Source organism: Rana temporaria, chromosome 5, assembly GCF_905171775.1.
Source record: "Rana temporaria chromosome 5, aRanTem1.1, whole genome shotgun sequence".
Lineage (NCBI taxonomy): Eukaryota > Metazoa > Chordata > Amphibia > Anura > Ranidae > Rana > Rana temporaria.
Window position 1 is genome coordinate 247,097,485 of NC_053493.1, and position 27,048 is coordinate 247,124,532.

The window sequence follows — 27,048 nt, forward strand, 5'->3', positions numbered from 1 at the left end:
CCTTTTAAAAGAGACAGTTAACAAGTTACAAAATTGCAGGTAAGAACATGGGAAAATCAAGTATTATAAATGTTTTCTTGCCGTGTTTTTTTCTTTTCCACAAACAATTTTTTTGATGCACCTCTGAATTTACTGGCAGATATGACTACTTCAGGTGAGTCAAAGCCCTAGCACACCCTCCCACTCCCCTACACCCTTGACTGCAGTGGCGGCTGGTGGTAATTTTTTGTTGGGAGGCAGCTGCTTCTGCCAACCCCCCCCCCCCAGACGGTCGGGTCGGGTTGGTCAGTTGGTGCACTTAACTCATCCACGGTAGGAAATCAAGGTCGGCTTCTCCAACTCTCCTCCGTGGGCATCACAAGCAGCTTCTCCTACCCCTGCTCAGTGACTTCCATCTCCTCTCTCCTCCTCAGGATCAGAACACTTCTCAAACAGGGCAAATCCATTACAATAGCTGGAGAGTGTGTATCGATCATACCTATAAAATTGTAAGGTTGCCCCAAAATATAAAACAGATAAAACACGAAACAATCCCAACCCCTTTCCTGTCTACACCCATAGAACTCAGGGAGGCCTACTTCCCAAAACCAACAAAAAATTAGCATGAAGGAAATCGACCAGTATGGGGCACAATGTGCAAGATGTTAGAGCTAGACAACAAATTGGAAGGACTCCAAATAAGAGCTCAGGCTATCTGTAATGATAAATGCTGCAATACACCCACTATTGTGGGGGCTCAGTGCTTGAATTGCAAAACTAATGAGAATTATAGTCTAACAGGAGAGTCTGGTCAGAAAGTAACAACACAGCAACCTGGCATTTCACTCCAAAGTTAGGCTGTACCAACTGGCTTCTCCAGATAGTAAAAGAGTTGAGTAAACTGTAGTTACCTGCTAGGAGTAGCCTGTTGCAGTCCTGCAGGCAGTGCCGGCCAAAGACATTGGGCTGCCTGGGACCAAGAATGAAATGCTGCCCCCCCCCCCCAGAAAAAAAATCACACCAACCAAAAGGCCCCCACATTCATTATTTTATATCATGATAACCAAAGGGGACCCGTCATGGCTCTATACATGTATAAAGGAGTATAAAGAGGACCTGTCATGGCTCTATATATGTATATAGATGACCTGTCATTACTCTTTACATATAAAGGAATATCAAGAGGACCTGTCATGACTCTATAAATGTATATAGGACTATAAAGAGTACTTGACATGGCTCTATACATATATAAAGGAGTATAACAAGGGCCTGTCATGGCTCTATACATGTATAAAGAAGTATAAAGAGGACCTGTCATGGCTCTATACATGTATATAGAGGACCTGTCGAGACTCTTTACATGTAAAGGAATATAAAGAGGACCTGCCATGGCTCTATAAATGTATATAGGAGTATAAAGAGGACCTGTCATGGCTCTATACATGTATAAAGGAGTATAACGAGGGCCTGTCATGGCTCTATAGATGTATAAAGAGGGCCTGTCATGGCTCTATACATGCACATAGGCGTAAAAAAGGACCTCTATACATGTATCCAGGAGTATAAAGGGATCTGTGAATTGCCGGCGGCCACAATGTCTTTTGCGCAAACTAATCAATGTACGCTAATTGTGTTTTTTTTTTTTTTGGTACCAAAAATATGTAGAAGAATACATATTGGCCTAAACTGAAGAAAATAGTTTATTTTTCTAAATTTTGGGGATATTTATTATAGCAAAAAGTTAAAAAATATATATATTTATAGCACAAAAAATAAAAACCGCAGAGGTGATCAAATATCATCACCAAAAGAAAGCTCTATTTGTGGGAAAAAAAGGACATCAATTTTATTTGTGTAGCGGAGCTGGCGGAACGGGCTGGTGGGCATCAGTATGCTGCCCCCCTAAAAGTGCTGCCTGGTACCCATGGTACCACCCGGTCCCATCATAGGGCCGGCCCTGCCTGCAGGTTTAAAAAAAGTCCACATAGCAGTAATAAAAAATATATGCATAGGAAAAGGCACTACCCAAATAGCAAAAAAAAAGAAAAAAATAATTCAGGCGTCCAGAAAGGCATATTAGAGAGCTGGTAAGGTCAGGATAGTAGAAACAAACAGCTTTACTTGCAGAGTGTTTCAAGCCAGGAGGCTGCATTCTCCAGATATGTGAAAAACTGGACAAATATACTGTATATATGCTTCATCGGGTGGGTAACCTGATGGTAACCCTTTTCCGCTTATGTTATTCGCAACAAATCGACATGTAAGAGTAGGGTGGTCAACAGGGATTCTATAAATACTGTAGGATCACTTAATGTTGCACTTATTATGATTCTCAGTGTCCTCTGCTCAAGATTCTAGATCAGGGTTTCTCAACTAGGGTTCCATGGAACCCTGAGGTTCCTCCAGAGCAGTGGTTCTCAATTCCTGTCCTCTGACCCACTAACAGGCCATATTCTAAGTATTACCTTGGAGAGATGCAGACTAGAATACTACAATCACAGAGCAGCAAATTATATCACCTGTTATGTATTTCAGTTATCTTGCAAACCTGGCCTGTTAGTGGGTCCTGAGGACAGGCGTTGAGAACCACTGCTCCAGAGGTTGCCAGGGGCTCCTTGAGCAATGAGTAATGTCCGCCTCTCAGATAAGTTTCCAGTGATGCCATTGATCTTTTTAGCTATCTGTAAGGGGGTAATTCTTCCCAGTGACCACAAGTGTAAAGGAGCATTCTTCCCACTGACCATCACCTTAAAGTATCATGAGTAATTTTTAGCAGGTGTTTCCTGAGACCGGAATGTTATTTCAAGGGTTCCTCTGTGTTGCAAAGGTTATGAAAGACAGTTCTAGATAATGTATCTTGACCTTTCATGCATGGAGATCAGCCGCCTGGCCCCTCTAATATCCTCAATAGTGGAAACACTCTGCTCTGCTTTGGTAAAACAGTCTGAAAGGGCATCTAGGTCACACCTAATCAGTCCAATGTCAGACTAGAGACAGTCTATTTAAGTGGTGAGAGTGGTCTGGCAGCCTGAAATAGCTTAATAGTAATGGTGTATATGGTGTTGTGTGCACATAAATGTCTATGCAAAACAGCAAAAGAGTTCAATTGGGGCGTTCAAGGTAACTTTCTGCTGATCTCAATGCCCCAGATATAGTACCTCTGAAGAGACGGAAGTATCTCTAGGCAAAACAGTTAAGAAGAACAGCAGTGTACAATCTCAGTGTAGTATATTAACAGATTTATTATAGTGAAAAGACAAATGGCAACTTACACTATGACAGTTCAAATCATGCTCATTACATAATAAGAACTTCCCATGCATAATCTCATAACAACAGGGAACCTCAAACCAGGATAGGAATACAGGGTGGATGTATACACCTGCAGGACCAAGAGAAGACACCAGGGGGCACCAAACTAAGTGCAGCATGAATTATACTGAGAAATACTTGTAAATTAGCAACTCACAGCTAAACTGTCATCCAGCCTGAAATCCGGATTTTCCAGGCAGCATGTTGTAGAAAGAGGCTCCTCATCCCAGATGCATGAGCCAACAACGCACAGATTACATACAAAAATTGCCATTTCTTCCTCCCATGTGAGTTGCTAACTTACAAGTATTTCTCAGTACAATTAATATTGCAGTCAGTTTGCTGCACCCCGGTGTGCTCTATTCATTCTGCAGGTATATCCATCCACCTGGTATTTCTATTCTGGTCTGAGGTTTTCTGCTGTAAGACTGTCCATTGGAAGCCCTTACTATATGGATGAGTCTGATTTTAACTGCCACAATGTGAGTTGTCATTTGCCTTTTTACCACAATAAACGTGAGATAGCTTGCATGACTGCTGAGAAATTGTCCTGTAATGCAGAAACCAAAACTTCTATCTGTGTGGCCATCTCATAGCAAATTACGCTGGCTGGGTTTTCCATTGTGTCTGGTGAGCAGGTTGTATCTCTTGCATGGCAGGAGGAAGCAAGGCTTCTCTCCCTAGTCATAGTCTGGTGTGGGTTCCCCGTGGCAGAGAGTCCAAACAGCAGAGTTCCACGGTCAAAGGCCTTCTCCCTGCACCATCTTGGACAGCACTGGATTTTCTAATTTGTATATTGTATGTTTCACCTGTGGTGCTTGTATTGGTCCAGCAGCACACCAACACCTTTTTAGCCATTGTGCTACATGCTGGGTGTTTGGTGTGCTCCTGCACCTTTAAGGAGGGGTGGCTCCCCTTCAGTCCACCTGCCCTCATCTCTCCATTAGAATGCGTGTGCCTCCACTGTGGGGACGCTCATTGTTTAGTGTTAGGACCACAGATTACAGGGTGCCTTGGTGAGGCTCTGTGGCTCATGCATGCGTTTGCAAATGCGTGCGGACAAAACCCCTGTTTTTAACGCATACTGTTAGACAGGTTAATTGGTTGTTCTGCGAGCTGGTCAGTAAGTAGGCTTGGTTTTTCCCTGGGCATTTCCCAGGTTTTGTTGTTAAATACATAAAACCTGGCCTGTTAGTGGGTCCTGGCGTATGTAGGGTATGGCAGCCATGGCAAGTGCCATGGGCGCCATATGAAGGGGGCGCTGATGAGTGGCTGGGCAGCAAGGCACTTACCAGGGTCTGAGGGTCTCTTCTTCCCTCCTCCCAAGCATAGGCAGGATCTCCTTTTTAGAATCTTTGCTAATGGACAATGGCAGCGCTATCCCTGCTGCGTTCAGCCACAGCCCTCCCCTCCTCTCCCATTCCATATGGTCGTATTGGTAGCACACAAAGAAGAAGGAGGAACATTAGTTTCTCCCTCTCCTCTGTGAAAACTGAGGCCTTAAAGGGGTTGTAAAGGTAAAAAAAAAAAAAAATCCTAAATAGCTTCCTTTACTTAGTGCAGTCCTCCTTCACTTACCTCATCCTTCGATTTTACTTTTAAATGTCCTTATTTCTTCTGAGAAATCCTCACTTCCTGTTCTTCTGTCTGTAACTCCACACTGTAATGCAAGGCTTTCTCCCTGGAGTGGAGTGTCGTGCTCGACCCCTCCCCTGGAATGCAGGAGAGTCAGGACGCCCACTAACATACAGCTCCTTTCTCTAACTGCAATGTAGAGAGCATCCTGACTCTCCTGTATCCCAGGGGAGGGGTCGAGCACAACACTCCACACCAGGGAGAAAGCCTTGCATTACTGTGGTGAGTTACAGACAGAAGAACAGGAAGTGAGGATTTCTCTGAAGAAATAAGAACATTTAAAAGAAAAATCGAAGGATGAGGTAAGTGAAGTAGGACTGCACTAAGGTAAAGGAAGCTATTTAGGGAAAAAAATTGTACCTTTACAACCCTTTTAAGTGATGAAGATTTCATCACCTCCAGTATTGGTTCTGCATTTACCTGGCTTTGGAGGGCAGAGGAGGGTTTAGGGGTCTAATAAACCCCAGATTTCTTCATAAAGAGGATATGTCCCTACCAAAGGTATCACAAGGGATGATAAATATCACTAGTTTTGTTAGCTGTTTTTTTTTTGTTAAGGTTATCTGAAAGATGGGTTTCAAATGTTTCGACCGGGGCACAGTTTCAGTGCTTGCCATAGGCGCTATTTTCACTAGATACGCCTCTGGCCCTGAGGACAGGGTTGATGACCATGTGTTATGTTTACACTGCATGGTCACACTGTATGATGTAGAAATGTAACCATCCTCTCTTTCCTGCTCCTAGGACTAAGGACCACGAGATTTGCAGAGTGCATACAGCAGTGTAATCGAGCGCAATCCAACATGCACTGTTCATTCCAAACAAACAGAAGTGAGGGGGTTAAAAAAAGATTTGGGAGCTCAAGGAGGAAGTTATAATGAGACAGAAAAAAACAATAAGAAACTATTTCATGAATAAATTGTTTTTGGAGAATAAGGACATAGGGCCAGATTCTCAGAAGAGATACGACGGTGTATCTCAAGATACACCGTCGTATCTCTGTTTTTGGCCCCGGGTATCTATGCGTCTGATTCCTAGAATCATTTACGCATAGATACGGCGTAGATCCGACAGGTGTAAGTCACTTACACCGTCGGATCTTAGATGTAATTCGACGCTGGCCGCTAGGTGGCGTTTACGTTCATTTCTCATTTGACTATGCAAATGAGCCTGATACGCCGATTCCCGAACGATTTTGCGCCGCCTCGTCGTCGTTTACGTAGTTTCCGTAAGCGTAAGGTTACCCCTGCTATATAAGGGGTAACCTTACGCCAGTCCGCCGTATGCCATGTTAAGTATGGCGTCGGGTCAGCGTCGTCTTTTTCCGTAATTTACGTTGTTTTACTAAGTCGTTCACGAATACGACTTTACGTCAATGACGCTCACGTCGGCGTCATTGACGTTTTCCGTCGTGAGCTAGAGCATGCGCACTGGGCTATTTTTACGGCCGGCGCATGCGCAGTTCGATCGGCGCGGGGGCGCGCTTAATTTAAATACAAGCTGCCCCCTTTGAATTACGCGGCCATACGCCAGGCCATTTACACTACGCCGCCGCAAATTATGGAGCAAGTGCTTTACGAATACGGCACTTGCTCCAGTAAGTTGTGTCGGCGTAGTGTAAATGACTTACACTACGCCAACGCGGATTCTATGTGAATCTGCCTCATAGTTTATTATCACTTTGAGGGTCCATGCACACTGGGCTAAAAAACAAAAACTGTTCTTTTGGTAGAAAAAAACGCTCATATAGAGCGTTTTTTGTATAGGTGTTTAGGAGCGTTTTGCATTGTCTTCTGCCAGTAAACTGCTCTCAGAAACGCAAGACATAGGTTTTTTTTTTTTTTTCTGGCTCCAAAGCTGAGCTAGATATCCTTATGTGCATGGACACATAGGATGACAATAGCTGCTTTTTCAAACTAAATAGCAAAGAGGGAAACAACACCCTTGGAAATGCATGGGGACTTTACCGGCTGTGTAAGTATTGGGTATTAAAGTGGTTCTAAAGGCTGAAGGATTTTTACCTTCATGCATTCTATGCATTCTGTGCAGCTGGTAACACACTGTTACACGCTTCTAGTGCCCACCCCAAATCCCTCGTGTGCAGTATCCAGTTTGCACAGTATCTCCACCTGCGTAGAGACTGCGCGTGAGACGAGGATTTCCGTGCCCAGGCTGCCTCCTTACGAGAACGACTCCTCCTGAGGGGCTATACCCCCACTACTTTAAGGAAAGCCTTCAACAAGGCCAATGCCCGGACCAGAACCTCCTTGCTTTACAGCACCCCACGTCCCCCCAGGAAACCCACCACAAAGGTTATTACCAAATTTTCAGCCCACCATGAACAATAGCTCAGCATCCTTAATAGACATTGGCATCTGTTATCAGACCATCATACTCTAAGGAAACATGTCTGCACCACCCCGGAACTTGTTTTCCGACGTGCCAAATCCATTAAGGATCGTCTGACCAGTAGCCACTATAAAACCAATGATGCCCCACGTTTGGGACCTAGAGGCACATCACAATGCGGGCATTGCCCCAGATGCCCTTGGATCCTGGAGGGACACTCCCAGAGGCTTTCCAATAGAGAACTTTTTTCTTCCCATTTTTCTGCCAACTGTGGAACTACCGGTGTGATTTATCTCATGTTGTGCAGTTGCCGGGCGTCCAACGTCTGCAAAACTATCCGGGAGTTCCGACAACGTATTGGCGATCACCTATATTGTCGACCAATGGTAAATTGACGACCATTGGCCGACACATAGGTCTCCACCATAAATACAACCCCCTGGCGGTCCAGTTTCTGGCCCTGGAGGCACTCGCTATTGACCCAAGGGGGGGTGACCGAGACAAAGTGTTACTGCAACGAGAAGCACTCTGGATTGAGCGGCTCAATGCTATGACACCACCTGGCCTCAATGAGGTCAATTCGTTTAAATCATTTCTGTTGACCAAGCTCTAGCTTTGCAGCAATGACTATACTATATATTGTCCCATTATTTACTCCTCCCAAGCTCTTGACCCCATTGATTTCCCCTTTTTCCCTAATTTATACTGATACGCCTTGTTTTCAATGTACTGTTTTTAGATCTATATTGTCTCTGGGAATAGCTGTTTGCCCATTATTAGGGGCATTTCTATGTTTAATGCCCGCTAACCTTTATACAGGGTATACCTATGCCCATTCAAACCCTGTGACTTGTATTATCATTATGTTATATGGTATAAATCTTTGTTTGTATTATTGTCTATGTACACACTCTACTAGCGCTGTTGTGCCTTGCCTACTCCCTACTGCCTTGATGGGAGGCCACCCTGGGCTCTCCTCCAATCGGCGACCATGTGCCAGCCCTGGTCCGACCATAGCCCCACACCGGGGCTCGGCCGCACTTGCCATTGTACTGGCCCGGCTATTGCTGAGCCTTGGTGCAATGTGCGCATGCGCATGCAATGTTTTTGCCGCGATCGCGTCATGCGGGAGGACAAACGCGATGACGCCACACATATGCGCCACGGCGTATTGTGATGACGTCACCGCGCTGGGGACATATAAGCAGGATTAGTTCCTGCAGCTGTTGTGTTGGACACCAGGCCCTAGGACTTCCCTCCGCTCCACCCAGCAAAAAGTAGGTCTACCTCTTCACACAGTTCATTTGATCTGTGATTGAAACTTTACTTTAGCCAGCTATACTGCAGGTTTTTTACTGAATATATCGCTGGCCCTGTACCTGTCCCTTACCAAACTTGTTTCTCCTCCATAGGTTGCCTCTGATCTGTGAACCCGCATTAGATCCTACATTGGTATCTACACTTTATTTAGTATTACTGTGCGGCTTTTGTAACCCACTGGCCGCATATCTGTCACTTGGCAACTGGGTCCTAGGGCCCCTTCCTTTTTATCTTCACTTTGAATTCTACACAGGTATACACCAATACTACACCACTTTTTAATTTCTCCTTTGTACCCCCCCTTCCCCCTCCCCCATTTCTTGCGTTCTCCCCTTCCCCACACCCCCTCCCTTTTCCCCTCGCCCCCCCTTTTCTCCCCCCCTTTCATCCCTTTCGCCCCTCCTTTCACCCCCCTTTTCCTCCCCCCTCTCTCTCCCTCACTCTCTCGCCCTCTCCCTTCCGTTTCCCCTTATTACCTCCACCCCAATTCCTGCCCTCTTTTGCCTCTTCCTTTCTTTCCCTTCCCTCCCCCCCATCCCAACACTTTCCTTCTCCTCCTTCTCCTCCTTCCCCACTACCCCTCCCCCTCCCCTCATCACCTCCCCCAACCCTCCCTCCCCCCTCCTCCTCTTACTTCCCTTCTGGCATCAAAGGTTTCCCTTTCTTTCTCTCATCACATTTTTTTTAAATATACCCTTGCACAATCCTCACGGTGACACATCCTCACTTTCACCTTGTTACACACAAATGCAGGTTCCACTCACAATATACCTATGTATATAGTTAAACAGGTTCACCACTGCAGTTGTCCCCCTTGGTCGCCGTGGGGAGATCTTCCTACGGGCGGCTGCGAATTTCAGGTGATTGGGTGTTCTTTTCATAGGTAAGCCACACAGCGCTTGTTCCCCTAACTAACGTTTATCTATTATTGTATTTTAATTACGTGTTTGTTGACACTTCATTAGCTTATGCATGCTTATATAGATGTATATTTAGACCTTTGTGCTAACAACTATGTATTACTTTTTGATTTCTCCTGACGAAGCGACTCAGTCGCGAAACTAGTTGAGACCTTGTCTTGTGCAACCTCCACTTTCATCGTGCCTCCCCCCTTGGGGACTACTGTAGCCCGGTGACCTGTCTAGTTGGTCCCGCAATATATGTATTGTTGTGTTCTGTATTACTGTCCTGATGTTTTTTTATGATTATGTTTTTTTTATACTATGTTAATAAATTGATATATATCTTTTAACTTTTTCTACCTTCTGAGTTTACTTCTCTTCATAATACCGGTATAGTCCTCTTGCCCCCCACTCTTTTGGCTCTTTGGGTCCTTGGGGTCCCCTTAGTCCCAAACTCTATTCCTGTTAAGCATGGGGGTGGATCAATCATGCTTTGGGGTTGTATTGCAGCCAGTGGCACAGGGAACATTTCACGAGTAGAAGGAAAAATGAATTCAATAAAATTTCAGCAAATTTTGGATGGTAACTTGATGCCATCTGTGAAAAAGCTGAAGTTAAAGAGAGGATGGCTTCTACAAATGGATAATGATCCTAAACACACCTCAAAATCCACGCGGGATTATATCAAGAGGCGTGAACTGAAAGTTCACAATCTCCTGACCTTAACATAATTGAAAATCTATGGATAGACCTTAAAAGAGCAGTGCGTGACAGACAGCCCAGAAATCTGAAAGAACTGGAAGACTTTTGTAAGGAAGAATGGGCAAAGATACCTCAATCAAGAATTGAAAGACTCTTGGCTGGCTACAAAAAGCGTTTACAAGCTGTGATACTTGCCAAAGGTGGCAGTACAAGATATTAACTCTACAGGATGCCCAAACTTTTGCAGACGCCATTTTTTTTGTTTTCTGTAATTTTGAAAGTGTAAATGATGGAAATAAAATCTAACTTTTTTTGACATATTATAAGAATGTCTATTCTGTAATTTTATGCCTTTTGGGGATTTTTCCATCTTTCCTTGGCTTCGTTATGCACATTAATACAAAATTTTACCTGGGGTGCCCAAACTTTCGATCCCCACTGTATATTATTATATATATTTTTTTCTACACGCACATTTCTCAAGGACAGAGAAAGATACAATGGGGGTTATTTACAAAAGGTAAATCTACTTTGCACTACAAGTGCAAAGTGCACTTGAAATTGCACTGAAAGTGCACTTGGAAGTGCAGTCGCTGTAAATCTGAGGGGTAGATCTGAAATGAGGGGAAGCTCTGCTGATTTTATCATCCAATCATGTGCAAGCTAAAATGCTGTTTTTTATTTTCCTTGCAATCCCCCCCCAGCGACTGCACTTCCAAGTGCACTTTCATTGCAATTTCAAGTGTACCTGTAGTGCAAAGTGGATTTGCCTTTCGTAAATAACCCCCAATGTATTTACGTGTATATATAACCCCCAATGTATTTACGTGTATATATAACCCCCAATGAAAACACATAGGCATGCTTCACAGTGACTAATCACTGTGACAGCCAATCAGAGACTATCACAGCGATCTGGTGATCAGAAATCAGACGTACCAGGTCCTGATCATTAGAACAGGGCCTGTGGATCTCAGTGAGACCCCGGTCTCTGTGCTGGGACTTAGCCGTGCAGCATGCTCCCAGCCCAAAGGGAAATACGCAATGCAAATATGCGGCCCCACTAAAAAAAAGCCAAGTATTTGCATACGGTCGATGTGAAGGGGTTAAAAAAGCTCAATGGTCTATATTACCATCAAAACATGGGTAAAGCAATATAATACAGTCATCGTAAAACAACAGACGAGTGTTGCATTGCTAAAAAAAAAATGATTTCAGTGGCTGCTATGGGTCCATGCACACTGCTGCAAATATACTGCGGCAGGGCGGCCCTCCTGCGCGAAATCACGTACAGGTACGTGATTTCATGCAGTGGGTGTAGGACTTGTACGCGCCGCCGGTGTCCCACTCTCGCTGTGATTGGAAACAGCAGAAACATGGATCTCTGTGTTCCTAAAATCACAGCCTTCCCCAAACAGTTAGAAAGCACTCCCTATAAAACGCAGAGGTAATCAAACACCACCAAAACAAAGCTTTATTTGTGGGAAAAAAAGGACATCAATTTTATTTGTGTACAGCGTTGCACGACTGCGCAATTGTCAGTTAACGCAGTGCCGTACCTCAAAAAATAGCCTGGCCATGAACCTGCACAGTTTAGGAGATACTTACAATATACGCGTGTGCCAACGTCATCGTCGCACTTTAGAAAGGGCACAGTCATGCCAGGCCCCGGATTTACTCCCTTTGCCGCCCCATGGCCGGGTCCTTCAATGCCATCCCCGCTCCAAAAAAAACTGAAAGTCCCCCAACCTGTGCCCATCATTGCTGTCTCACCGTGCCCCTTATTGCCACCTCACCATCATTGCAGCCTTACCGTGCCCTCATTGCAGCCTCACCATCACTGCCGCCTTACTGTGCCCTCATTGTAGCCCCCCTCACCATCATTACAGCCCCCCTCACCATCATTACAGCCTCCCTCACCATAATTGCAGCCCCCTTCACCATTATTGCAGCCTTACTGTGCCAAATAATGTAGCCTCACCAGTCAGTATGTGCATTACGCACATCGGCATCTCCTGCTCCTGCTGTGTCACGGAGCTCACTGTGAAAAGTTTGGGTGCGCTGTGATAAAAGTCCCGCCCTCCTCCTAGACCAGCTTGTGTGATAGACAGAACACTGCCTGTGTGTTACAACCAGCGCCGCCCCTGCACCTACTGCCATACCGAGGCCTGGCCTCGGTGGCCTTGTCGGGCATCTGGCCCTGGGCGCAGCTGTGCATGGTAGTCAATCAGCTTCTAACTTTCTTTTTTTTTTGTCAAAAACATTTTTATTTTGAATTTCAAAATATAACAATTATACAGGCATAATAACATTTCTAACGTGTACTTGCGCATAGTAAATTTGTATATAGTATTATAAATCACAACATTAGAGCTTTCCGTGACTAACGATCTTCAAGTCTCAATGGTATCCTTTTATTTCAAGCTCAGCATATGAATCAAGTGCGGCGCCCGATTGTACATAGAAATTATGAGGTAATTAGCCAACCACTCATTCAGGAGCTATAGTTATTACGTACTGTGCGATCCTGTACATAATTCAGAGTAAAGAGAAAGGGAAAGAAACAGGAAAGAAAAAGTAAAAATTAATAGACAACGGCCTCAAGAGCAGGAGCCATGTAGAGAGAAAGGCGGAGTAATAGGTCCGTTTCTCAACTTTGTCTAAGGTTTGCATATGTGTTAAGCCTCATACACACGGTCGGACTTCAAACAAACTTTTCCGTGGATTTTTGTTTGAAGGGCGTTGGCCGTGAACTTGGTATGCATACACACGGCAGGATTTTCAACAAACTTTGCCAAAATCACGTGTTTTATCAGCTCTGTTCTGCTCTTTACCGCCACCCTTTGGTCAACTTTTGCTATTGTTGGTTGATTTTAACAGGTTTCTCTTGCAGGTTTTTTTTTTTAGGAACATTTCTGGAGGGTTTACTTCCTCTTTAAGAGTATTTGAAAGTAACCCAGGGCTGTCACGTTAAAGTTTTTGGTTATTTCATGTGCTATTGCACGGATCTCTTCCATCTCATAGAGGAGATGAACCTCATCTAGCCATTCCTTGATCGTAGGGGTGATGGTATTTCTCAATCATCATCAGCTTCTAACTTCAGCTTGTCCGATGAATGAATGAATTGACAAAAAAAAACTGAAGCTGATTGGTTTCTATGCAGAGCTGCACCAGATTCTGCACTTTCCATTTTTAGTAAATCATCCCCTGTGCTGGGGGAGGGGGGGGGGAGATTTGGAAACACGTATAGTTTAGAAGGAAACACGACAATTAGAAACAAGAAGACACACATAAAGATAACACTTTTTTTTTCTTTTTCCTCTCAAGGGAGGTAAATCTGAATCACGGATAAACAAGCAGAAGAAGACACATAAGAAACACAATAAATATCACATTATTAAAGCACTTAAAGGGGTTGTAAAGGTACAATTTGTTTTTCCTAAATAGCTTCCTTTACCTTAGTGCAGTCCTCCTTCACTTACCTCATCCTTCCATTTTGCTTTTAAATGTCCTTATTTCTTCTGAGAAATCCTCACTTCCTGTTCTTCGGTCTAAAACTCCACACAGTAATGCAAGGCTTTCTCCCTGGTGTGGAGTGTCGTGCTTGCCCCCTCCCTTGGACTACAGGAGAGTCAGGATGCCCACTAACACACAGCTCTTTTCTCTATCTGCAACGTAGAGAGCGCCCTGACTCTCCTGCTCGCCCCCTCAAGGGAGGGGGCGAGCACGACACTCCACACCAGGGAGAATTACTGCGATGCATTACTGTGTGGAGTTACAGACAAAAGAACAGGAAGTGAGGATTTCTCAGAAGAAATAAGGACATTTAAAAGCAAAATGGAAGGATGAGGTAAGTGAAGGAGGACTGCACTAAGGTAAAGGAAGCTATTTAGGGATTTTTTTTTTACCTTTACAACCCCTTTAAAGTGGTTGTAAACCCCTATTTTTCACTTTTACCTACAGGTAAGCCTATAATAAGGCTTACCTGTAGGTATACAGAATATCTCCTAAACCTGTACGGTTTAGGAGATATTCCCCCCGCATTGCGCCGCTGATTGCAGCTGGGCATGCGCAGGGGGGAATCCACGGCGAAAGGTCCGGCAGCCTCCGGGCCTTGCCGATTTGAAATCTCCCGCGCGCACGCGCGGGAGTGATGTCATCGCCGCTCCAGCCAATCACAGCGCTGGAGCGGCGATACCCAAAAGACACGCCGGAGCAAGATGACATCTCGCTCGGCGTGGACCAGGTAAGTGTTCTTCACCTCGTTCCGAGGTAAGTATTTCATAATCAGCTATTGTGCGGTGCATACTAGCTGATTATGCCTTTTGCCTTGCAGGTTTAAAACAAAAAAAAAATTATATATGCGGTTTACAACCCCTTTAAGGGAGGTAAATCTGAATCACGGATAAACAAGCAGAAGAAGACACAAAAGAAACACAATAAATATCATATTATTAAAGCACTCAAATATAGATATATTAATATATCCTTTTCTAATCACAACACTCCTCCTTGCCCTCCCCCCCCCCTCAGTCGCCCCCCCCCTTTTTTTTTTGAGGAATCGAAGAAACCACCATTTAGTAAAGAAAGTTATCAGGGAGGTGTTTTTAAGTGTCAATTAAATGTTAAATGGAATTGGAAAATTGAATAAAGAGAAATTAAACAAAAAAAAAAAAAAAAATGATCCCCTGTGCCTGGATCCTAAACCTTTTTCTGCTTCCCTGCAAGCAAAGTCAGTGCTGTGTCCCTAGCATGTAGCCTGGGATTGACTTGGTGCATTCTACAGAACGGCCACTAGATGTCTCCTGTGGGCCCCGCACATAAATCCCTGTGCAGAAGAAGTGAGTCAGTACATGAGATGGAAGAAGAGCTGTAAGAAGTTTTCTCTTCTCACTGCATAGAGTGTATGACCCGGGGAAATAGAGCACCGCACATGTGATGAGAACGGCTCCTCTCCTTTCTGAGGCTCATTTCCACACCATTTCATTTGTTGCCATTAACCAGCAGCTGATGTCCTTGGGATGTGAGATGATGACTGTTGTTGGCAGGCTACAGACCTATGATGAGCAATACTAAAGGAGAACTTCAGAAGGAAAGTGGGAAGGAGTGATCTGGTTGGCAGGTACTAGGCAGGTGCTTCCCATCTCTCTGTACCCACCAGCCTGCATTACCCAATGGAAGTGTAGATTTGAAATGATTTCCTTGGGCTTGTCTTCAGAGCATCAGTAATATCTGCTATAGGTGGACTACTTGGACCCTGCTCATTTCCTGGCAGGGAGCATGGAGAGGTCAGCTTTACCCATTTCTTGGTCACTCTGGGTCTCCTGCTCCCTGCTCCTGTCCCTGGCACAAGGGACACTGGTTGAAAGCAGCAGAAGAGCCAACATGGACAGTGGCTTCTTATACAGGCGCTTGAAGAACCACGAGAAGAGGGAGATGCAGAAGGAGATCCTCTCCATCCTTGGACTGCCACATAGACCAAGACCGGTGCATGGACTTAGTCCTGCCCAGCTGCACCAGCCTGGCAGACTCAACTCTGCTCCCCTCTTCATGCTGGACCTATATAATGCCATGTCTGGTCAGGAACAGGGAATGGACCTTAGAGACTGGTCACACAGAACATACCCTCACAGCCATCACATGAAGGTCAAGAGCCTACTGAACAGTCCCCTGGCCAGTGCCCAGGACAGTGCATTTCTCAATGATGCTGACATGGTCATGAGCTTCGTCAACCTGGGTGAGTCTTTAATCCATGCCCAGCCTAGGGGCACTTTGTATTAAATATCCTTTTTCTTTTTTAGTTGTGGGTAGAAGGGAAACCAAAAATGTAATATTGCAGCTTATCAATCATTAGATGTGGTGGCTGCATTCGTTTTCTTTTTCTTTTTTTCACTCTGGATTAAAATTTGGACAGAAGCATTTCCAGTCTGGTGGGAGTGGGTGTTAGATGGGCTAGCAGATTTAGATACACCAACAAATTGAAGCTGAACTCCAGTTAATACCTTATAATCTGTTACAACAAACAGGTTTTTTTCTTTTTCCTTTGGGGTTAAAGGTTTCACATAAATAAAAAATGACCATTGTATGCACCCCTGTCAGTGTTAAATGGTTTGTCTCATCCCTGTAACTGCAAGAGAGCTTGTTAAAGCGGAGCTCCACCCTAAAAAAAAAAAAAAAGGCTACAAAAACGTATTTTTTTAATATATATTTTATATATATTTTATATATATTTTTTATATATATTTTTTTATATATACTTACCAGAAGGGGCTGTTACTAGGCAGATCGTCCTAATCTGCCAATTTCTCGCCCGCGGTGGGTCTTCTTTCTTCTCCTCGTCGCGCTGCCTCCTGGGAAATAGGGAGCGGTGTCTTCTGGGACCTTGTGTGTGTCCCAGGAGACATCCGCCCATTCACATAGCGACGTGTGGCTCGTGCCTGCGCAGTAGGGATACGGACAGCGAAACCGCAACGCTTCACTTCCTGATTCCCTCACCGAGGACAGCGGCGGGGGCAGCCGAGACCCGAGCGATTGCTCGGCTTCGGCTGCCGACATCGCGGGCACCCTGGACAGGTAAGTGTCCTTATTAAAAGTCAGCAGCTACAGTGTTTGTAGCTGCTGACTTTTAATTTTTTTTTTTAAGCCGGACCTCTGCTTTAAGATGAAAAACAACAGACTTACTGGCCAGATCACAGATAAAACTAGAACAAACAAAGGAAACAAATGTAGCCATCACGTCTAAGAATTGGTAAGCTGCAATATATGCTTGCTTTTGGCTTTATTATTGAGTTAATGTAGAACTGAAGCCAAAATGTATTTTAGTTTTGGATAAAGTAAAGAGGGATTAGGACACCTGTCAGGTTTTTATTGCTTTTCTGCATTTTTTTTTTTATGTTTTCTTACTACACGGCTAAGTACTTTATTTCAGTCCCAGGGGCAAAACTATTTTTTTCTTTGATTGATACAGATTTTTATTGCTGTTGTACCTGATAAGGAGATTCGTCCTCACTATTTTTCCTGGTGAAAGTTATCACAGAGAGTGAAAGAAAATCACAAACTGAGTTGTCACCAGAAAAGGAATGAAGGGGAAACTAGTTTTGGTGACAACCAGGGATTTCCCCCACTTTGGAGGGAATTTCTCTCACTTTGTATTGTGACAACGGGACAGGAAGTGAAGGGAAATCTTCCCAATGGGGCACACATAAAAAAAAAAAAGAAAAAAAATCACCCTTCCCTACTCTATCCACAAAAAAGAAAAAAAAAGTTTTCCCTTTTTTATTTTTTTGTGGCCAGTTGGGGAGATTTGCCCTGACTTCTTGCCATGGAGTTGGAACAGGAAGTTGACTCTTTACAAGTTAGCAGGCATTCCTGAGCGTCGGTCGTTTTTTTTCTGCGTTTTTTTCCGGTGTTTTGTCGCGCGTATTCATGCTTATTTGCGCGTTTGCATACAGCGTTGTCCGACGTTTTTGTACTTCGACGTTTTTTATTTTAGCCAATAGGAAAAATGATCATCTTTTCATCACTTGTTGCTATGTTGGTAGATTTTTTTAATCTTCTGCCTGGGTGAAAAGTTCTATTGATTAAAGCGACGAAACGCCCGTAGCAAACGCTCGTTGTCGCGCTAGTCGCTTGAATCGAGCGTTTCCATTACTTTCTATGGGAAATGGAAACGCTCAAATACGCCCAAACCGCCCGATACGCGCGTCAAAAAAGGGTCCGGAACTTGTTTGAGCTTCAGTCGTTCGGCGTATCGGCGTGCAGATGTGAACCATCTCCATAGGGTATAATGTATTTTTTCCCCTCTAGCGTATTTGAGCGTCGCGCTTCAGGCGTCAAAACGCTCGGGTGTGAATGCAGCCTGAATGCAGCCTAAGCCCCCTTTCACACCTCGGCGTATATACGCCTGTAGTGCGACGCCGCAGCCGCCCCTGAGACGCTGGAGGGATGATTTCACATTGCCCTCTATGGAGATGGTTCACATCTCCACGCTGAACGCCTGCCGCCTGCCGCCTGAAAACAAGTCCCGGACCTTTTTTTCAGGCGGCTTTCGGCGTTCGGCATAGGAGATGTGAACCATCTCCATAGAGGGGGTAGGCTGCATTCACAATCTCAGCGTTTTGTCGCCGCAAATCGCGGTACAAAACGCCGTAATTTGTCGCCGCAATTCGCGGGACAAAACGCTGCGATTTTGTACGCCAAGGTGTGAATGCAGCCTTATAGACGGCTTCCCCTGAAACACATCTCCCCAATTGGGAGGTTTCCTCTCTATTTCTTATCTAGAACATTACAATTTTGGAATCCCTATCCTATTCTATTACAGCCAACAGGACCAATAGAGAGGGTCACAGACAGCAATAAAAACTTGACTGGGGTCCTAACCCTTCTACACGCTTAAAAAAATAAATAAAACAAAAGTGCTATAAATACACTTTACAGGCACAAACGTGTAATCATTGCTTTCATGTCGACTATGTTGCAATGGGCACAAGCTATTTCGCTCAGAAATCCATAGAAACGATGCATATGGTAGAGATTTATTGCACTGCAAAGATACTTTTTTCTGTTAAAACATGTGAAGCTAATCGGAAAACATATGGGGAACACACAAGACAGAGTCACTTTCAAATATTTCTTTTTATTCACAAGCTTTTGATTGCAGTTTTTTCTTATTTTAACACTACACATTATTTAGTGCTGGGGGGGATGGGGGTTATATTAATATAAGGTAAATAAAAACAGCACAGTGATGCTGTGGGAAAATAGAAAGTTGCAATATCACATGACTTGAGATGACAATGCAACTTTTAGACTGATAATAATATAATAACCCTAAACACAGGATGACAAGGAAGTGCTGAATCAGGCTTCCCGGCTGTCTATTAGGGCATTGTGTATATAAATGATATTAATGTGATATTATGCTGTCTGGGGAAGAAAGTAAAAAAAAACAAAAAAAAAAACAAGCTACTTTTTTTTTTTAGCTTTTAGATCCTTTTATTTATACTTGATGTTTGCAGCAACTTGTGTTTTGCTTTCTTTTTTTTTTTCCAGTTTTGTTTTGATGCTCAGACAGACATGTGCTATGCTGGTGTTGTAGTTTTGCTTATACACGCTACCACTATGATTATTGCTTTGTGTTATACTGGAATGACATAATAGTATGATTTATTGCTCTAACATTGCAGTGGCTATTGCCTGCTTTTTTTCCGTAGTATTGTACAGTAAAACCTTGGTTTGAGAGCGTTTTGCAAGACAAGCAAAATGTTTTAATACATTATGCCTTGATATACAAGCGATGTCTTGATATAAGAGTAGCGTCATGTCACAACTGAGTATAAAAAAAGAAGAGAGGCGCCTCTAAGTGTAGGAATACGGTTCTATTTAATGAAGGTACAACATTTAGCAACTTATTGCTACACTTAGAGGTGCCTCTCTTCTCTTTTATAGCCTGCAAAAAAAATTGCTAAACAAGTGCTTTGGATTACAAGCATGTTTCTGGAACGAATTACGCTCTCAATCCAAGGTTTTACTGTATTTGGTTGGATTAATGGATAATCTTAAAAAAAAAAAAAAGCCCCTAACATTAAACTATGGCCCAGATTCACAAAGGAGATACGACGGCATATCTCCAGATACGCCGTCGTATCTCTGAGTCTGAGCGGTTGTATCTATGCGCCATAATCAGTTACGCATAGATTTCTATTAGATCCGACCGGCGTAAGTCTCTTTCGCCGTCGGATCTTAACTGCATATTTACGCTGGCCGCTAGGGGCGTGTACGCTGATTTATGGGTCGAAATATGTAAATCAGCTAGATACGCGAACGTACGCCCGGCCGACGCAGTACAGATACGCCATTTACGTTAGGCTTTTCCCGGCGTAAAGTTACCCCTGCTATATGAGGCATATATGCGGCGTAGCAATGTTAAGTATGGCCGTCGTTCCCGCGACGAAATTTGAAAATTTTATGTCGTTTGCGTAAGTCGTCCGTGAAATGGGGCTGGACGTAATTTACGTTCACGTCGAAACCAATACGTCCTTGCGGCGTATTTGGAGCAATGCACACTGGGATATGTCCACAGACGGCGCATGCGCCGTTCGTGAAAAACGTCAATCACGTCGGGTCACGAGTGATTAACATAAAACACGTCCCCCTGCTCCACATTTGAATTAGGCGGGTTTCAGCCGGCCTATTTACGCTACGCCGCCACAACTTATGGAGCAAGTGCTTTGAGAATACTGCACTTGCCCGTATAAGTTGCGGAGGCGTAACGTAAATAGGATCTGGCCCTATAATTCTTATTTGTTCCCTTTCAGTCTGCTAAAATACACATTCACTACTTTTTCAGCCCTGTATTTTTTATTAAGTTGTTTCTTATTGTGTGTTTTTCTGTCTTATTCTCCTTATCCTTCTTGAGCTTCTGAACCTTTCCTCTTCCTTCTCATTTTTTTGGAATGAGCAGTGGACAGTACATACTTGAATAGAGTTTAGTGTCACTTAAAATACACCCATTGAAAACATTTTGTTATACAGTAAAACCTTGGATTGGGAGCATAATTTGTTCCAGAAACATGCTTGTAATCCAAAACACTTGTATATCAAAGCAAATTTTCCCATAAGAAATAATGGAAACTCAAATGATTCGTTCCACAACCGTTTATTTATAGGTCCTTCACTTTATATCCCATATAAAAAGATTATAGCAATGTGATAGGTTGTGTAACCATAAAATGTCCATCCACAAATGGAAACCTCCACAAGGGGATTAGAAGCCAAATCCAGCAGGAGCTACAAAGAATAAAAGAGAAGAGAGGCGCCTCTAATATGTTGCTGAATGTTGTACCTTCATTAAATGTAACCATATTGCTACACTTAGAGGCGCCTCTCTTCTCTTTTAAACTCTGTAGCCCCTGCTGGATTTTGCTTCTAATCCCCTTGCGGAGGCACCCATTTGTAAATGGACATTTTACACATTGCTATGATCTTTTTATATGGAATATAAAGTGAAGGACTTATGAATGAATGGTTGTGGAACGAATCATTTCAGTTGTGACATGATGCTACTGTTATATCAGGACATTGCTTGTATATCAATTCAAAATGTAATTTTTTTGTTAGCTTGTCTTGTATAACACTCTCAAACCAAGGTTTTACTGTATTTGTTTGATAAGTGCAAAAATGAAGTTTGTGAATGAACAGGGAGCCTCTGTACAGAGCACTCCCTATTCAGTCATTGCAGTACAGCTGTGCCTTGCGGCAGTCAGCGAGTGAGAGAGGAGTGGAAGCTCTGTATGACACACAGGGGGCCCAGGTAGAATGGGAAATCAGATCGTGGACAGCCCCTTTCTTTTCTAAATGAACACAAACAGTGATCGGTACCGATCACTTACTGTGTCTACTCATAACAGAAGCATAGTAAACACAGTTTGTGAATGAACAGGGAGCCCCTGTACAGAGCACTCCCTGTTCGTTCATTGCAGTACAGCTGAGGCTGCAGAGAAAGATTGAGGATGTCCCAATTTCCTTTCTCTGTCTCAAAAGTGAGAGACCCCTGGTCAGTTTAGACCCCTGGTTTTTCACCAAAGCACCACCCCTCCACCAATGGAGTTGTAAAAAATTGTTATAAAATTGAAATAAAAATTTAGAGAAATTAGGGGCTCATTTACACTGGTTCTCTGGAACATAGATTGTAAATGTGCAGTTTGTGCCATTGGAGCCACCTGTTACTCCATGGGTCCCAATGCACTATTCCCAACACACACGTTCCTGTAGAGATGGCTGTGTGTGTAAGTGGGTGCTGAACCATGAATAGTCAGAGAGAGTGATGTCACCAGCACATCAAGATCCCCAAAATGAATGGATGAAGGGGTCCTGAGTGGCTCCGAAAAACTGCAATCTGCTGTAACTCTGTGATTGCTGATCAAAGCTTTGGACCCATTTTGGAGATCTTGGTGTGCTGGTGACATCACTCTCTCTGTTACTCTATGGCAGTGATGGCGAACCTTGGCACCCTAGATGTTTTGGAACCACATTTCCCATGGTGCTCAACTACGCTGCAGAGTGCATGAGCATCATGGGAAATGTAGTTCCAAAACATCTGGGGTGCCAAGTTCGCCATCACTGCTCTATGGGGACGCAGCGGCTGTATGAACACACCCACAGGTCCTAATTTGACAGGTGTGCAGGTGTGGGTGAGTGTAAGGGGTTAGCTCGGTAGCGGGGTGTGTGACCCCCTTGATGGGTTCACTACACACTGAATTTATACAGACAGGCAGTCGAAGACGGTTGAAAACAAAGATTTTGGTTTATTCTTCCATCTTGCTGGAAACAAGTGCAAGCATCCAAACAGCATAAACAAAATCAAACATAAAATAAACCCTGGCCACTCTGGACGTCTACCTTCCAAGCAGGAACCTATCTATGGAGTCTGGCACAGCCTAGTGCTGGGCCGACACTGCTGGTCATACAGCAGAAAAACAATAGTCTCTTTTTGATTTTTATCACACAGAAAAATCAAACACCACCTCACCTCCTCAGAAGACTTTCAGCTACTGCTCTCCTTCACTCAGAAAGCCTCAGGATGCAGCAAATTAGTGGTAATCCTCTGGATTACTTATAGAGGCTTTAATTTCCTCATTCTGAACAGCTGAAGTTTTTCAACGCCTTTAAACCTTTTCTGGCTACTTCTGCATCCGACGCCTAATAACAATTGGTGTATTGTCTAAACAAGGCAGAAATGTATCTCCCATCTGTGACAACACCCACAGATTTACCTGACTTCCTGTCACAGTGAGTGACCCCGAATACACACTGTCAAATTAGGACCTGTGTTCATACAGCTGCTGCATTACCATAGAGTAACATAGACTGTCTGCACACAGCTCCAGCTCCGTTAAAAAAAAAGAAACAGTAACAGTAAGGTCTGCTAATAATGAATTTAGTGTATTTTTAGCAAAAGTATTGTTTTGATATTTTTTTGGTGGGGGGGGTGGGGTTGTATGGGGACCCGCGATTTCTAACAGCTGCCCTGCTCCCACTAGATGTCCTCAGTCTTAAATTCCATTTACGTCTTTGCGTGTGCACATTGTGCGTAGAGCAGCGCATTCATTTCAGTGGGCCGCCCTACCTGTGAGAAATGCGGGGAAAATCCACAACTCTTTTTTATTTAATGGTTGCCCACTGAATTGCATGAAAACTGTGGTGATTAAATTCCACCAAAAGAAAACTCTATCTGTGTGAAAAAAATTAGATAAATTGGGTACAGTGTTGCATGACCGAGCAATTGCCAGTTAACCACTTAAGCACACGCTCACGTATATATACGTCATTGTTTTTAAAGATGGGTATCTCGGTAACGGGAGCAGCCGCTGCCACAATTTGCCACAAGCGCTCAGAATCAAGTCGACGCATGCTCGGAAGCATTGAACTTAATTTTTCTCCGGCTCGTCGTAGTGTTGTACGTCACCGCGTTTTGTACGGTCGGAATTTAGTCTGACAGTGTGTATGCAAGACAGCTTGAACGGAATTCCGTCTGAAAAATCCGTCCGAGTTTATCCCGACAGGAAATCCGATTGTGTGTACAAGGCATTAGTTTGAATTATACAGTACCTTTGGTGTATGTAAAACTAGAGACCGATATTGTTTTTTCAGGGCCGATACGATACCGATTTTTTGACCACCTTGCAGGCCGATAGCCGATATCAGGTGCCAATATTTTGTACATTTAAATTTTTTATTTTTACATATATGTAGCGCCCCCTTACTTCCAGTATGGGCACTACGCTAAAGTTAGTGGGGAATGGGAGAGTTATTCTTGCTCCCATTCACAATTTGTCAAATTTGGGCTGCTGTCGTTCCAGAAATGTCCTGTAGGTCAGTCTGCGTTCCAGGGGTGTTGTTTCCACACCTGGGCGACAGGTGGCGCTAGAGGGGTTCTGGCAGAGCAATTTTCCCCAGCAGTCAATTAGAGGAGTTTTCCCTCGCGGGGAATGCTGGGGGAGAGTATATCTGTGGCAGATGCCATTTTCTTGTGTTCTTCCGGGGTTCCAGGTTCCAGGTGCGGCACCCACCTTTTCTATAGGGCAGGCATTTTATTTTATCATAATGCATTTCCTGCATTAAGAAAAAAATGTCCCGGTAGTAGTATTGCCCCCTCACCCCCCTTAATACCTAATGAAAGAGGAGCTCCAGCCTCCCCAACACTTACACTTCCTCAGTTGCTTCCTGGTTTCTGGTCTAGGCCAAAATGATGTCATAAATCCCAGGAGTCTCCAGGGGCATTTTTTTTCATCTGGAGAAGGGTAGGAGAGGTTTTCTGAGCTAACCTTCTGCCTACATTCCTGAACAAAGGACAAATAGATTTCAGGTAGTAAATCCTACATGAATCATCTGCCCTTAGGGCTCATTCACACCAGAATGCGATCTGGTTGCAATGTGTTTCCAAAAGTATTGCATGCGGTGCAGGTGCAGTGTAATCATAGGCATGCGCAAAGGGTGTGCCTGGGCATACCCTAATCACTGCGTGTGGTGCTGAGTCCCTCTACTGTTCCCTGGGTTGCCCCACTCCCTGCGGTGCTGCTGGTTTCCCTCCTCTTCTCTCCTCCCAGGTACTGTTTTTTGTTTTCAGAATAGAGAGTGGGGGAAGGAGCTAGTAAATATGTAATTTACCAGCTCCTTCTTTTTTATAAATAAACACAGTGAACACACTCCCTCACTGTGTTCATTCATAACCGAAGCCTAGTAAACTGTGTTTACTATGCTTCAGTTTGCGAATGAACAGAAACTCAGCACAGAGCACTCCACATTCATTCCCTGCCCCATGCAGCTGAGGCTGAAGAGAAAGGCATTTGTGTTTGAGCTTTGGGGTGCACAGCCTAATGCAATAGGCTGTGCACACCTATGAGCGCAATTGCAGCCTATTCAAAATTAATGCGCTCAAATCACACCACATTGAAATGCTTGTAAATCATGATTTGTGTGATCCAGTCTTTACTCAAAATGGCTGTGGCTTGAAATGCTAGGGGTGTTTTTCAAAGTGATTTCTCAACAAATTAAAGGATGGAGACATGGATAGATGGGTGGTGTTCCTTGTATATTAAAAATGTATTAAAGGATCACTAAAGGAATATTTTTTTTTAGCTAACTAGCTTCCTTTACCTTACTGCAGTACTGGTTTCATGTCCTTATTTGTCGTTTTTGCTTTGAAGTAGCTGTAATTCTGCTCTGATCTCCACACTTCCTGCTTGTCTGGCTCCTTATAACCACAGTACTGGGAGCTTTTTACGATGGTCTAAGCCGTCATTACTGTGTGTCTAAAACTTAACAGAACCAATCGGATTCATTTTAAAAACAAAACACTGCCCTGGATTTGTTTGTTTTTGTTCTGTGTCTCTCTAGTTCACAGGAACATGAAACCAGTTTAAAACCGAAAGTGAAACTAGAGGCACATTATATGATTGAATTTAATCTATTTTTAATCATTTTTAAAAGGAATCAGTTAACTTTTATGTCTCTATACCCTGTAAACAGTCATTTCAGCAAAAAAAAAAAATTCCTTTAGTAGCATTTTGGGATTGTGGTGTTGTGAAATCCTGCTTTAAATAACACATTTTATGTAAAAACAGCCATTTCTAAAGGTTAAGTTTCTCCCTTGGACTTCTCCAAGATGGCATTAGGGTTCCAGCTATCAATATGGCAGGTGGACATGATTTGTAAGATGTGATTTGACTCTTATAACGACTCTCATATTCCCAGCAGACTATGCCTCAAGTATATGCAATTTCAAATGTGATGAACCAATATCCCCATGCATGTGTCCACACTCTGGTGGAAACATCAGGCACGAGAGGGACTTTCAGTCCCATGCTCTCAAAAGGATCCCCATGCATATTTATATCAAATAATCACTATCTTTGCATGCATGCGCATTCTGATTTCTATATTGTGTGTACGAGAGGGACTTTTACACACAAACTTCTGAAAGGCTTCCAACAACATGGCAGCCTGAGATCTCACACATCCGTGGTAGTTACTGGTCTCTTCTGCCGCTATACTTTCACAATATGGCAGACAGATCCAGCCCCTGAGCAGTAGGGGCAGTACAGGCTGACAACAGCTCATGCACAGAATCTCCCCACCATATTGAGATGCCATTTATTAGCCACTTGACAACCGGGCCTATTTTGGCACTTCCTTTGGCACTTCTCTCCTTCATGGAAAAATCAAATTTTTGTTGCTAGAAAATTAATCAGAACCCCTAAACATTATATATATTTTTTAGCAGGGAATAAAATGACGGTCATTGCAACTTTTTTTCTCGCACGGTATTTGCGCAATAATTTTTCAAACGCCTTTTTTTAGGGAAAAAAACTGTTTCATGAATTAAAAAATAACAAAACAGTAAAGTTAGCCCAATTTTTTTGTACAATGTGAAAGATGATGTTACGCCGAGTAAATAGATACCTAACATGTCACACTTTCAAATTGCGCACACTCATGGAACGGCGCCAAACTTCGGTACTTAAAAATCTCCATAAGCGATGCTTTAAATTTTTTACAGGTTACTATTTTCGAGTTACAGAGGAGGTCTAGTGCTGGAACTGTTGCACACGCTCTAACGCACGCGACAATACCTCGCATGTGGGGTTTGAACAGCGTTTACATATGTGGGCGGGACTTGCATGCGTGTTCGCTTCTGTGCGAGAGCTGCCGGGGACAGGGGCGTTTTAAAAAAAAAATTAATTTTATTTTAATTTTACTTAATTTTTTTATTTTTACACTTTTTTTTACATTTTTTTTTTTGATCACTTTTATTCCTATTACAAGGAATGTAAACATCCCTTGTAAT

The 27,048-nt window shown here is 43.5% G+C and overlaps 1 protein-coding gene across 1 annotated transcript in view; it reads left to right on the forward strand.

The window, feature by feature from the left end:
• The first annotated feature begins 15,042 nt into the window (after positions 1–15,042).
• Positions 15,043–27,048, forward strand: part of BMP6 (bone morphogenetic protein 6) — a 274,521-nt gene continuing 262,515 nt past the window's right edge. Inside the window, exon 1 of the mRNA XM_040353693.1 lies at positions 15,043–15,939. Within this exon, the coding sequence (XP_040209627.1) occupies positions 15,483–15,939 (457 nt within the window). The 5' untranslated portion in view covers positions 15,043–15,482. The remainder of the gene's footprint in view (positions 15,940–27,048) is intronic.